A 13398-nucleotide genomic window follows, 5' to 3' on the forward strand; every position below is an offset into this window, starting at 1 on the left:
AAGCCTCCCACTGTCATCCCAAGAAGACCCCTCTCTTTTCTATGATTTAGCACATGTCATACACTGCGATGTTGGGATCCCCTTCCTCAAGGGAAGGTCTCTTACTTCCCCCTCACATCTGGCACGGGCGGGCCTCAATGTTGCGGAACAGTGAATAAGCATTGTGTCCCCACCTCTGAGACACTGATTCACGTCCATCACGCTTTTCGCAAACTTGGCGGCAGATTCACGTTGTCTCTGCAGCCTTCTCTGATGGACCTGTTCTACACCAACCCTTCTGCTACTACCATCACCATCAAGCAGTCCTTCCGGCAACAGATACTCACTGAGCCTCTATCACAAGCCAGGCACTGCTCTCAGGCTGGAAACGAAGCAATGGACCAAACAGATAAAACTCCCTGCGCCTGGAGCATACATTCTAATAGGGGAGAAGTGGGGTGCCCTGGAAATCTCACACTCAATTTGAACTTCATTACAATTTAGTTGTTTTGAGTCTATATCGAGTCAAGTGACTGTCTAGACTCCTGTCGGAGATCTTCTGCAAAGATGGGTACCAACAACTCCTCCTAAACCTGCAGACATAGGACTACTCTTCCTGTCAGGAGGTAGACTCTTACTTCCTCTCTACCTGAAGCTGAGCTGCCCTGTGACTTGATCAGCAGAATCATCAGAAGTGACTGCGGTGCCAGTTCTGGGCCTGGGCCCTAAGAGGCCTGACAGCTCCCGCTGCCTGGGAAACCAGGTGCCATGTAAAGAAGCTCAGCCTATCCTGCCAGAGAGAAGGCCATGCGGAGAGAAGGCCCCGAGGATGAGAACCGTGGCACTCCGGGTGACAGCCGGCATGAGGCCGCAGACACGTGAGTGAGGCCACCTCAGACCTTCCAGCCACCAAGTGAACGCAGCCCCCTGAGTGAGCCCAGCAAACATCACTGGAGCAGAGATCACCCCCCATGATAAATTCCTGAACTTCCGCATCACGGCCAATGAAATGGTGGTTGTTTCAAGCCACTAAATTTGGAGGGCCGGGAGGGGGAGTTGTTGTTAGGCAGCAACAGCTTAGCCTTAACAAGACAGTGCTCTTAACCAGAGCCAGGGGTGGCATCTTCTGCATGTTTCTAAGCCTTCATTATGTCCATTATGGTTAGGCAAAAAGGAAACATCCAGTCAAAATCTGACGAGGGAATATTCATAAAACTAAATGGGGGAGGGGATTCTGGGAAGATGCCGCAGTATGAAGCACCAGGAATCTATCTCCCACCTAGACAACAACTGCATTGGTAGAATCTGTCTCATCCAACCATTCTGGAACTTTGAAGGCTTGCAACTTCCACGGGAAGACTTAGATGGTAAATTGTGGTGAACGTCAGTCAATTTGGGCTCTTAGCACAGTAGGAACTACCCATCCTCCATCCCCAACCCCTTGGCAGACAACTGTGCATGTTTTCCTGGAACCACTGCCCACAGCTTGTGGGAGCTAGGGTGGGCAAAAAGGACCCTGTCCTCCAAATATTGGCATCTCTGCTCTGAGTGCTGCTTCTGATCACGGAGCGCAGACAAGAAGGTGGGCGGCCACTGTCACTGTGCCTCCCTGACCCTATTGCAGCCCCTTCCCTCTGGCTGAAATGACTTCCAGGGGGATTAAAAGGCCAGACCCCTTCTCCTCCCCTCCCTTCCACCCCCTGGTCGTTTTTCTTTTTTTTTTTTTTTGGCCACGCCATGCAGCTTGTGGGATTTTAGTTCCCTGACCAGGGATTGAACCTGCATCCTCAGCAGTGAAAGAGTGGAGTCGTAACCACTGGACTGATAGGGAATTCCCACCCCCGGTCAGTTTTTACATTTCCCACTTTCTGGGGCCAGACATTAAGGACTGGGACATTCAAAAACAACTGCATGTATGGAGAAAATTAGAAAGTGACTGTGTGTGCTCAGGGAAAGGCTCAGAAAAGACTGGGAAGACCTTCAGTTTACACTTTGGCTGATCCTCAGCAAAGAGACTGCGTACCACAGTTAAAAACAAAAACAAACAATAAGGAAGACAAGCAAACCCTGAGAAAGGGGAAAATCTGGTTTCCAGAGTTATCACATTATTAAATTCAAAAGTCCAGTGTTCTTAAAAAAAAAATCACAAGGCATACAAAGGAACAGCAAAGTATGGCCCACTCAAAGGAATAAAACAAATCAGTAGAAACTGTCCCTGAAAAAAACCTAATGTCTGATAACTAGACAAAGATTTCAAAGTAACTGTCTTAAAGATGCCCAAAAGACTAAAGGGAGATATGGAGAAAGTCAAGAAAACAATGTGTAAACAAAATGGAAATATCAATAAAGAGAAAACTTATAAAGAACCAAAAAGAAATTCTGGAGCTGGAAAGTATAATTGAAATGAAAAATTTATTAGAGAGATTCAAAGGAGATTTAAGCAGACAAAAGACTCAGTGAACTTGAAGATAGGACAATGGATAGACCCTGATTGCTTGGTTTGCAAAAGGGATTCACTGAGGTGAGTTGTCATTGACTGAACGTATTTCAAACAAGTTCTGGTGGTATATTAGTTTTCTATTGTGTGTAACAATATTACCACAAATGTAGTGGTTTAAAACAACACATATTTATTATCTTATTATTTCTGTGGTCAAGAATCCAAGAACAGCTTTTCTGAGCCATGTACTTAGAGTCTCAGAGGGCTGCAATCAAGGTGTGGGCCAGCTTCTCATCTGGAGGCTCGATAGGGGAAGGATCTGCTTCTCCACTTGCCTGGTTGTTAGTAGCAATCAGTTCCTTTTGGTTGTTTGGCTGAGAGCCTCATTTTTTTGCTGGCTGTCAGCTGGAGCTCAGCCCTCAGTGACTAGATGACACTTGTAGTTCCTTGCCACATGGAGTCGTCCAATATGGCCACTTGCTCCCTCACAGCTAGAAAGGGAGAGACTCCAGCAAGATGAGCCTTACAGTCTTATGTAATGTAATTACATAATCACTTACATATAATCACATATCTCCCATCACCTACGCATATACTATTGGTTAGAAGCAAGTCACATGTCCCACCTACAAGTAAGAGAGGTGGAATACACAAGGGCGTGAACACCAGGAGATAGGAATCATGGAAGCCAGCTGTCAGTGGCCAGTCTGTCTACTACAGGTGGCTACTTGTTACCATGGCTCTACCATGGCTCAACCTTTTCCTAAGTTTATGGGTGTACAGCAACTGGAGTCTCTTACACTGCTGTTCGGAATGCAGTGGTAAACTTTGAGAAATGGTTTGGCAGCTTCTTGAAAAGTTAAAGACTTACCATATGACCCAGCCATTCCACTGCCAGATATTACTCAAGATAAATGTAAACAAACTCACATAAAGACTTGTATATGAATGTTCATAGCAGCTTTATTCATAAAACCCCCAAATGGAAACAACCCAAATGTTCATCAAAAGGTGAGTGGATTGACAAAATGAGGTATATCCATACAATGGACTATTTCTCAGCAATAAAAAAGGAACGTGTTAGTGATATACACAACTAAGTGAATGACTCTCAGGATGTTATGCTGAGAGAAAGAAGCCAGACCAAAAAATGTACTTCCTGTATGATTCCATTTATATAAAATTCTAGAAACCCAAATTAATCTATAGTGCTACAAAGCAGATCCGTTGTTGCCTGGAGTGAGGGATAGATGGTCTACAAAGGGGCACTTGGAAACTTGTGGGGGTGATGAAAATGTTCTGTATCTTAATAGTGGTGGTAATTCACAGGTGTACACATCCATCACACTCATCAAATTGTATGCTTTAGAAGAATGTAGTTATTGAACATAAATTATACCTCAATAAATTTGATTAAGAATAAGAATTAAATGAAAGAATCAGAGACATGAAACTAGACACTTGGAAGAGAAAGTAATGTTGATACTGAGTATAGGTGATTTTAAACATAATTCGCCAATTTACCATTGTCATCTCTCTCGTGCATTAGCTAAAAAAAAAAAATAGAGCTACATGAAACACTTCAGATACTAATTCTTTTCAAGGTGTTAATCAGTTTGCTTTAAACACAACAAAGGGGTCATTTATCACTAAAAATTACTAGAGATGTAAAACATTTGTCATACCTGTTGACTATCTTATTTACTTTTTTAACTGCCTGTTTGTGAACTTTGCCAATTTTTCTATTAGCTTGTTCTTCCCGGTTCTTCTGTTTGTTTACATGCCTCCTCAGCCTGGGAGCTCACTGGAGACAAGGACTGCATCTCTTCTCTTTACCTCAGCCCAGCAGTGTTTGGTATTTCGTTCATGAAATGTTTGCTAAAATTGAATTGATCTTAATTCATTCTCATACACTTTGGAGAATTTAACTTTATTACTTCTGTTTTACAGATGAGGAACACAAGATGCTGCAGAGGCTGAATAATTTGCAGTCACAACTAAACGGCATAATTGGGACTGTAATCCAGGCCTTCTGATTTTAAACCATGGGTTTATTGAAATTGTATTCCATCCCCTCCATTGATGTTTGCCTGGGCCCTGTCTTCTTCAGGATATCAACTGAGTATTTTAAATGAATTTAAAGTTAGCAAAGCTCACCCTCCGCTACGCGCATGCGTCCCTTCCTTTTCCCATGGTAGGAAAAAAAAGACCCCGCCTCCTTTCGCTTTGCTCATCTTTTGGCCCCTGCGACTCGCCATCGCCCGTGGGGAGGCGTTCACTGGTTGAAGTGATGGCGACTGGGGCCCCGGATTCGCAAGCGCGATTCGGTCAGTCTGTGAAGGGGCTTCTCACGGAGAAGGTGAACACCTGTGGTACTGACGTGATCGCGCTCACCAAGCAGGTGCTGAAGGGCTCCCGGAGCTCCGAGGTGAGCTGGGAGTGGACTCTCCGGGCTTAATACCGGGAGACTCGACTTCCATAGCCGTGGGAAGAGGGTCGTGTTGCATCCTGGGAATTGTAGTCCGTGAACTAGTGGCGAAGGGAGAAGACCTCGTTCCGGAGGGCGCGTGTTGCATCCTGGGGTGTGTAGTCTCTGGGTAGGATTAGCGGTCCTGTGAGCCGGGGGGCAATGGAGGCGGTGGGGGAAGAAACGAAATGATGGGAATCGGTGCTTCAAAGCAGAGATCGCCGCAGACGACGGATGAGATAGTGGTCCTAACGAGTTCCTCATTTGTTTCTCAGAGTTGTCTCTAGTGAAGATCTGTCTCTTTCGGCCCCTAAATTCCGCGTGGTTTTGCCCTCAACATTCCAGATTCCACACTTTTATGCATCGTCTGTCCACAGATTTATTCTTTTCTGACTTGTCTTTCTGGCCACATTCTTGGTTTTCTGTTTCTTAGATTAGCTTTCTCGTTTGCCGTGATTTTCCCCTCATCATCCTCTGGCTGATTCCGTGTATGGGATTATTTGATAGCTTGTCACACCAGCAAGCTTTATATGTGTACACTGTCTCTCTCCAAAAAAGGACCTATCCATTGTATCCTGAGGTATTCACCCAAGTGAAATGAAAATATATGTCCACACAAAGATTTGAACATGTTCATAGCACATTTATCCATAATAGCACCAAACTGGAGACAATCCAAATGCCCACGAGGCAGGTGATTGGACAAACAAAATGGGTCTAATGACCCAGGCTTTCAACTTCTAGGTTTTAACCAGGAGAAAAGAAAACATATACATCATTTTGTTACATAAACCAGCCATGCACATAATGTGTCATCTAAGATGTCCAGGTTTGGAGTCTTTAAAGTGGAAAACATCTTGAATACACTTGTAAAACAATCTGGGGACAGAGTCTTTAGATTTCTATGACTTTCTCCTGTAGGCCATTGTCTTGCTCATAATTAACTCAGTAGCAGTGTATCTTAGCTACTTATTTTCAAGAAGTATTTTTGATTTTCAAGTTAGTTTTCATAACAGTAGCACCTCTTTCTCTCCCACTCTTTTTTTACTCATGTTTCATCACTTATTATTTCATTGTTATGTAGTTGCATTAGCAAACATAATATGTTTGCAAGCCTTCACATTTGTATATGAATGTTCAAAGCAGCTTTATTTATATTAGTTTAAGGTCCAGTAGAATTATCCTTACAAAATTAGCTTTCATGTTATGTCCTTAGCTTCTATTGATAGTGGCTGCAAGAAACAGCTGAATGAAAAAAGTGTTTGCGGGACTTCCCTGGTGGCGCAGTGGGTAAGAATCTGCCTGCCAATGCAGGGGACACGGGTTTGAGCCCTGGTCCGGGAAGATCCCACATGCCACGGAGCAACTAAGCCCGTGTGCCACAACTACTGAGCCTGTGCTCTAGAGCCTGCGAGCCACAATTACTGGGCCCACATGCCACAACTACTGAAGCCTGTGTGCCTAGAGCCCATGCTCCGCAACAAGAGAAGCCACCACAATGAGAAGCCCACACACCACAACGAAGAGTAGCCCCCGCTCGCTGCAACGAGAGAAAGCCCGTGCGCAGCAACAAAGACCCAACGCAGCCAAAAATAAATAAATTAATTAATTAAAAAAAAACAAAAAGTGTTTGCGTTTACCATAATACTATTGTTGAAGTCACTGATCTGATGATCCCAGATATGCTTTGTATGAGGTCCACATGGTATACTCATTTTAGGATTCAGTATCAGAGGAAAGTTTATCTTTTTTGAAGAATTGTTGTGTTGCCTTTTAGCAAATAAGAATTACGCAACTTATTGTGTTTCACTTTTTGCCTTGGTTGCACAGAAGTTGCTTTGTCAGTTTTAGTGGTAGACATACCTGCTTCCTTCTCCTTTTCATGATTTTTAGATTCTATTTCAGCTTTTCAAAAAAAAAATGTGTGTGTTTTATGTCGCTTAATTCATTAAGTCTTTACAATCACTAATAAAGGAGGTACTTTTCTTACAGAGAGGAATTTCACTTGTCCAGGGTCCCACAGTAGCTAGGAAGGGGTAGAGCTAGGATTCAAACCTAGGCAGACAGGTTCTAAGCCCATACTCTATGACGTCACTTCTCACGGCCGCTAGCTGGATGAAGTGGCCAAAAAGCCACAGTGCCACCATTGACTGCCCTGATATGGCTTGCTGCTTCCCGCTCCTGCTCCTCGTGTATTTTTCATGAGGGCTTCTTCTGTAGTCGATTTAGACAGGGTGCTCAGTAAGCGGTGTGGATTGAGTTAAGCTGAAGCCAGTCCAACTTTCTGGGACAGAGTTGACACATATCTCAAGTCTAAACTTTTTCTTTTTTACTGGATCTCTTACATGACACTTACCACATACCATATTGTATTTTTCTGTAGTTATGTATTTTTGCCATTTCCTTTACTAGGCTCTGAGGTTATGGGAGTGTCTTACTGATTTTCAATCCTTCTGAGCCCACAGAGCATTGCTTCTCTCTTCAGCAGTCTCCAGATAGCTATTTTGTTTGAGAAACTGACAATTTCCATGTGTAAAACACTCATTTCACAGCATCCACTTAACACATATTTACAGAGTGTCTGCTATGTGCCAGGAACTGTTCTAGGTACAAGGGAGACGTTGGTACACAAATGTGCCAGGAACTATTCTAGGTACAAGGGAGACGTTGGTACACAAAACCAACGTCTAAGTAAGTCCCTGTACTTAGAAAACTTCCATTTTAGTGAAGAGACAGACAAAAAAATGAAACACAAAAAAGGTGGTAGTAAATGCTATGAAGAAAAATAAAGCTGGGAATAGAGAGTGCTGAAAGGGTTTTACCTAAATAGGGTGGTCAGGGAAGGGCTCTCTGAGGAGGTAGCATTCGAGCAGATGCTTGAATGAAGTGAGGGAGCAAACCATATGGACATCTGGAGGCAGTTCCACGTCGAGGACGTGGCAAATGCAGAGGCCTTGAGATGGGAATGTACGTAAGGAATGCAGGGAGGCTGGTGTGACTGGAGCACAAAGTGAGGAAATCATACCAACTTATGTCCATGGCACAAAGAATGCTTGTGCCTAATACGCTCCTCTTGTGCACACCTGCGCTTCTGCTCCTCCAGGTGAATTGTGTGCTTGGTAAGGGTTCGTTGTGGTTTTTTCCTAAGCCTGTGTAAGGCACTTGTGCTTGCTATTGCAACTACATTGTTTCATGGGATGATGTGGGAAATGATGAAATATGAGTGCAGAAAAAAAGAGGGTTGCTGTTGCTATGAAAACTAAGTTGAAAATTAGCAATACTTGTTGAAGAGAAGTACCAAGACAAACTGGTATTGAGTTAACTATGAGCAAGACAGTGGTCCAAGCCTGGGAGGAAGTTCACTGAAATCTAAAAAGATTCTGTACTCAGGTGGTTTTACAGGTGTATTTAAGATGTTCCACTTTAAGGAAACTGAAACTGGAAATCTTAGGTGATACGTTACGTGTGTGGTTGGTTTATGTAAGAAAATGATGCACAATGTCAATGACTTCATCTGTCATCACAGAAAAGGCCTTGGCCCTACATTCCAACAGCATTCCAGGCCATCACAGGTCCCGTCAAGCCTATCTTCTAAATACCTCTCAAGCCCCCCGTGCCCCCTTTTTTAACTGCCACTTCTGTGGTTCAGGTCACTCTCATTGCTCGCCTGGAATACTGCAGTGTTCTCCTAACCTGTCTCTCTGCCTTTAGTCCCCTGTCTAGTCCATCCTGTTTACCACATTCTAAAACAGTAAATCTGATCATGCCACTTTTTTGTAACATTATATTACTTCGGAATTCTAAACAGCAGCCGTTAGGTCTCAGAAGTCACTTCTTTTAGGAAGCCTTCCCTGAGCACCTAGCCAGTAATGGGTTAATCACTCCTGCCCCCCGAACTCCCAGGGCATTCAGTGCTTCCCCCTCAGCACTTACCACAAGGTATTGTAGTACCTTTGTCTTCTTTGTCATCCCAGCCTGTGAGCCCTGTAAGGATGGGGGCTATGTCTCTTACTGGCTCATAAGCGCTTAGTAACTATTTGTTGACTGAATGAGGAAGATTCTGTTAGAACTCTTTCTTTTCTGCCATCGGTTTGTCAGTCACCATCCATAGGAGTTTGGAGTTTGTCACTTAAAAGTGGCCACAAGGAGGGAACAGGAACTCTCATACCTGGTGAGTGGGAATGCAAAATGGTATAACCTTAATGGGGGGTGGGTGGCAATATGTAGCAAAATTAAAACTGTCTGATCCAGCAGTCACAATCAAGATTCTGAGTCTATCCAAAGACATGATGGCAAAAAGATACAAAGAACTATGAGGTATTTTTTGTAGCACTACTTCCAATAGCAAAAGACTGGAAACAGCCCCAAAGTCTATAGCGGAGGACTGGTTGAATAACCTTATGAGACATCTATTCAGTGGAGTGCTCAGCAGCCCTGGAAGAACAAGGTGGAGATTCAGTATATACTGCTGCAGATCCATCTCAGTAGATATTATCAAGTGAAAAGAGCAGGGTGCAGAAGAGCGCATATGGTAGGTTACATTTTATGTAAAGGGGGCAGAATATATACATATGTCCATTGTTTGTAAAGGAACAATGGAAAGATAAACCAAAAATTAATTTAAAAAATATTTATGCATAGGGGAGAGATACCGGGGAGGGGAAGAGGCTGGATAGGTCTTATTTTATTGTTTTGCCTTTAGAAGCATGTAAAGTTTTATTTTTATTTTGTACATTTATTTATTTTTATTTATTTATTTTTGTCTGCTTTGGGTCTTTGTTGCCCTGCGCGGGCTTTCTCTACTTGTGGCGAGCGGGGGCTACTCTTGGTTGCGGTGTGCATGCTTCTCTTTGTGGTGGCTGCTCTTGTTGCAGAGCACGGGCTCTAGGCACGTGGGCTTCTGTAGTTGTGGCATGAGGGCTCAGTAGTTGTGGTGCATGGGCTTAGTTGCTCCACAGCATGTGGGATCTTCCCAGACCAGGGCTCAAACCCATGTCCCCTGCATTGTCAGGTGGATTCTTATTTTCGTTTTTTGTTTTTTGTTTTGCGGTACGCGGGCCTCTTACTGTTGTGGCCTCTCCCATTGCGGAGCACAGGCTCAGCGGCCATGGCTCACGGGCCCGGCTGCTCCGCGGCATGTGGGATCTTCCCGCACCGGGGCACGAACCCGTGTCCCCTGCATTGGCAGGCGGACTCTCAACCACTGCGCCACTAGGGAAGCCCTGTCAGGTGGATTCTTAACCACTGCGCCACCAGGGAAGTCCCAAGTTGTGTTAATTTTTAAAGTTAAAAAGAAAAATAAATAAAAGTTGCTGTGAGGGAAGGAATCTGGAGGCTGGAACAGTGCTGGTGTCCTGGTTAATTTGAAGTCATCTGTCCCCCTTTCACCAGAATCTCTTTGACCCAAGGGAACAGGGAGGGTTGGTAGGACACACATAACAGTAGCTCCCTTTACATGGTTGGACTGCATGTCTGCCAGGAACAGGGTGCCACAGGAGGCCAGAAACCTCTGTTGATCTCTTCTTGCCTCTCTGTGAGGAGGCAGATCTGCTGAGCACAGGCCACCCAGCTGAAACAGAGCTCACTCAGCCTTTCTCTCTTGGCCTCAGGGCCCAGCTATCAGGGAACTCATCAAAGTCTGCTGCCGCACTTCTTTCTTTCTCTTCCCCAGCTCCATCTGGCCATCCTTTACACGGTGGTTTCCCACTTGAAAGCCCAAGCTTCTCCCCAGGCCTTTTTACCCCCTCTGTGTCTCTCATTCCATTTCTCAACAGCTACCTTCCTTCTGTCCTTTAAAGCCCTATCCTAACTCCTGCCCTCTCACTCCTCTCAAACCACCCCAAATCTCAAGTTTGCCTTTAAAGAATCAGAAGTTAGGTTCTCACCGGGCTTGTGGAGCCAGAGTTTGTTTTCGCAGACTTTGCCTCTCAGCACTTGATTAATAAACTCAGCAGTTACGGAGGACTTGATTTCTCAGGCTGTGGCCTTCAGAACAGATGTCGAGCCCATGCCAGAACTGCCGTAGTGACAATGAAATGGATTTTCAACATGACCAAATGGGAAATTATCCTCCTTTACATTTGGAGGGTTTATATTTGTATGGGGTGGGGGGGTGGGCACGGAGAAAGGGTGGTGGTATAACAGCTGCAGAGAGATTACAGGAAGTTTGGAAGTTTTGATTATTACCATTTTATTTTTGTCTTCCAGCTGCTAGGTCAGGCTGCTCGAAACATGGTACTACAGGAAGATGCCATCTTACACTCAGAAGATGTAAGAAACAATTTCTATTATGATTTGGGTTTTATATGCACAGTTTGTTTGGCTTCAGGGAAGTGGAATGTTCTATTTCTCTGTTCTTCTTTTTTTTTTTTTAATGCAGAGTTTAAGAAAAATGGCAATAATAACAACACATCTTCAATACCAGTGAGTATTCCCTCTCCAGTGCCTACTGTACTTATTAAGCAATCGTTTTCTGCAGGCTGTTTCTTGTGGCCTTTGTGTTTCAGCACATTTTCCTGTGGAGGCAGGAGCTGGGAGTAAAGGAGGGGTTAGTCAAGGATGTGTTCCCTCTGGAAGAGATGCTTGAGACTGCATAAGAATTTGGGGTATGGAGTGTGATCAGAGTGGGCACCACCTTTGTGAACCTCTCTGATAATTTGAGGGCTTCTCAGAAGGAGAGACTGCAAACCCCATAAGGGCAGGGCCCATCCAGGACCACACACATGCACAGCGCTTGGCACCCAGTAGGCACTTAACCAGTATCTGTCCACTGTCTGTGCCTGAGGTCTTTCCTGGAGCATCTGCACCTTCCCTGGAGAATCAAGTATAACTATGTTCTTTATCTTACATTCCCATATATAACCCAACCCTAACTACATATAAATCATCCAGGAGATTTTGAAATATAGAGACCCCTTTTGGACAAAATTATAATTTAATTAACTTGTCATCTTATTTCATTTTGCTTTTTATTTTATGTAGTTGACATTATACTTATGTATCTATTAGAAATATCTGACTGGGAATTTAACTCTTGATATCTAAATAGCTAAATACTCATTTTTGGGGGTGTGTACGTGTCAGGTATGTGGCCGTTTGGCTCCACATACCCAGACTGAATTTGAGCCATACTTGTAGTTTGTTAGACCACATCCCTCACTCTGATAGAATATTATTACATCTTTAGGTTTAGAATCATCTTTTCAGCAACTCTGCACTCAGATACTGAACCTCTGTTCAATAGCACAATCTTAGGATAGGATGGACAGAAATATAAAATGTGACAAGCTGGAAATTTGTTCTGCCTATATATACATATCTGACCAAAAATAACTTTTACTAGTTTGCTGCATTTTCTTATGTTTATTTTCCTCTTTCCTTTTCTGATTTAGGCAAGAAGCTATTCAGAAGAAGTAAGTAACCCCAAAGGTAGAGGAGTGGGGGGCCAACTAACTGTAGCAGGCTGGGGGGAATTATGCTGCTGGGCCTAGGATCAGTACAAAACTCTGGTTCACAGAGGCCCTTAAGTTGCCATGTGTTCTAGGATAGCTCATTGGGAATATAAAGAATATTTCAAAGGCATGCAGTAAGTCAATTCACTGCTAGCAAAGGCTTTCTAAAAGTTATAGAGTGTAGAGACCAACTCTGAGGGTAGGAAACCTTTTACATTGGTAATATTCATTAAGTAAAGTAAATGTGCTAAAGTCATTGAACAGCCTTGTTTTTGTTTTAAGTGGATTAAATCTGTCCCTTGCAATGTTGTTTACACTACTAGTTGGCTTTACAGATCTTTTCTTCATAGTTTAAACATGTCTGGGACCCTAGTGGACCAACAGAAATTTTGATTTAGTTCAACAGAACTATGCATATAATATACTTTGTGCAAATCATTTGCACAATGAGATGTCCTTTTTTTTTTAACATTGATCGCATTTTTTTTTTTTTTTCAGTATCTAGTCCTCCATTTTTTCTAGGGAGAACATATGAAATTGGACTTGCAGGGACAGGAAACCATTGCATACAAAGAATGTAGAGGAATACCCCTATCTCTGCATCCAACCATGGATGTGACCCCATCAATAGCCCCAACATTTAAAGCCAAAAGAAAGTACTATTGCATAGAGAGGGTTGCTATGACAACGAGATGCTCATTCTAGATAAACCTTTTTCTCTATTCTAATTTGTAGTGTTGAGCAGTCATCAAATCTACAGGACCAGTTAAATCATCTGTTGAAGTAGAACGTGTTATGAGAGGGCAAAAGCACTTTGCCTGACACTGAGGAGGAAATATCTTACATAACCACTGTGCTATGGGTTTGATTTTCCATTTTCTTCTCCAAAAGTTAAGTTAGAGTAAGATCCGTGATGATGAACAGTTTCTCCTGAAAGGAAGTTAAGTGATTGAATTTTTTTTTTCTTTTTTTTGGCGGTACGCGGGCCTCTCACTGTTGTGGCCTCTCCCGTTGTGGAGCACAGGCTCCAGACGCGCAGGCTGAGCGGCCATGGCTCACGG

General features: G+C 43.5%; 1 protein-coding gene across 1 annotated transcript; it reads left to right on the top strand.

Moving 5' to 3' along the window:
* The first annotated feature begins 4635 nt into the window (after positions 1-4635).
* BORCS7 (BLOC-1 related complex subunit 7) lies at positions 4636-13384 on the top strand. Its single transcript, XM_027112473.1, has 5 exons — positions 4636-4847; positions 11094-11156; positions 11266-11309; positions 12278-12298; positions 13073-13384. Exons 1-5 carry the CDS (start codon positions 4710-4712, stop codon positions 13122-13124), a joined length of 318 nt encoding a protein of 105 aa, XP_026968274.1. The 5' UTR covers positions 4636-4709; the 3' UTR covers positions 13125-13384.
* The last annotated feature ends 14 nt before the right edge of the window (positions 13385-13398 follow it).

This window comes from Aethalodelphis obliquidens, unplaced genomic scaffold, assembly GCF_003676395.1.
Source record: "Aethalodelphis obliquidens isolate GAN/ISIS:26980383/991018 unplaced genomic scaffold, ASM367639v1 scaffold11, whole genome shotgun sequence".
Lineage (NCBI taxonomy): Eukaryota > Metazoa > Chordata > Mammalia > Artiodactyla > Delphinidae > Aethalodelphis > Aethalodelphis obliquidens.

Coding starts and splice junctions, on each gene's coding strand:
- BORCS7 (XM_027112473.1), top strand. CDS start 4,710: ATGGCGACTGGGGCCCCGGATTCGCAAGCGCGATTCGGTCAGTCTGTG. Junction 4,848..11,093: donor AGGGCTCCCGGAGCTCCGAG/GTGAGCTGGGAG, acceptor TTTGTCTTCCAG/CTGCTAGGTCAGGCTGCTCG. Junction 12,299..13,072: donor CAAGAAGCTATTCAGAAGAA/GTAAGTAACCCC, acceptor TCTAATTTGTAG/TGTTGAGCAGTCATCAAATC.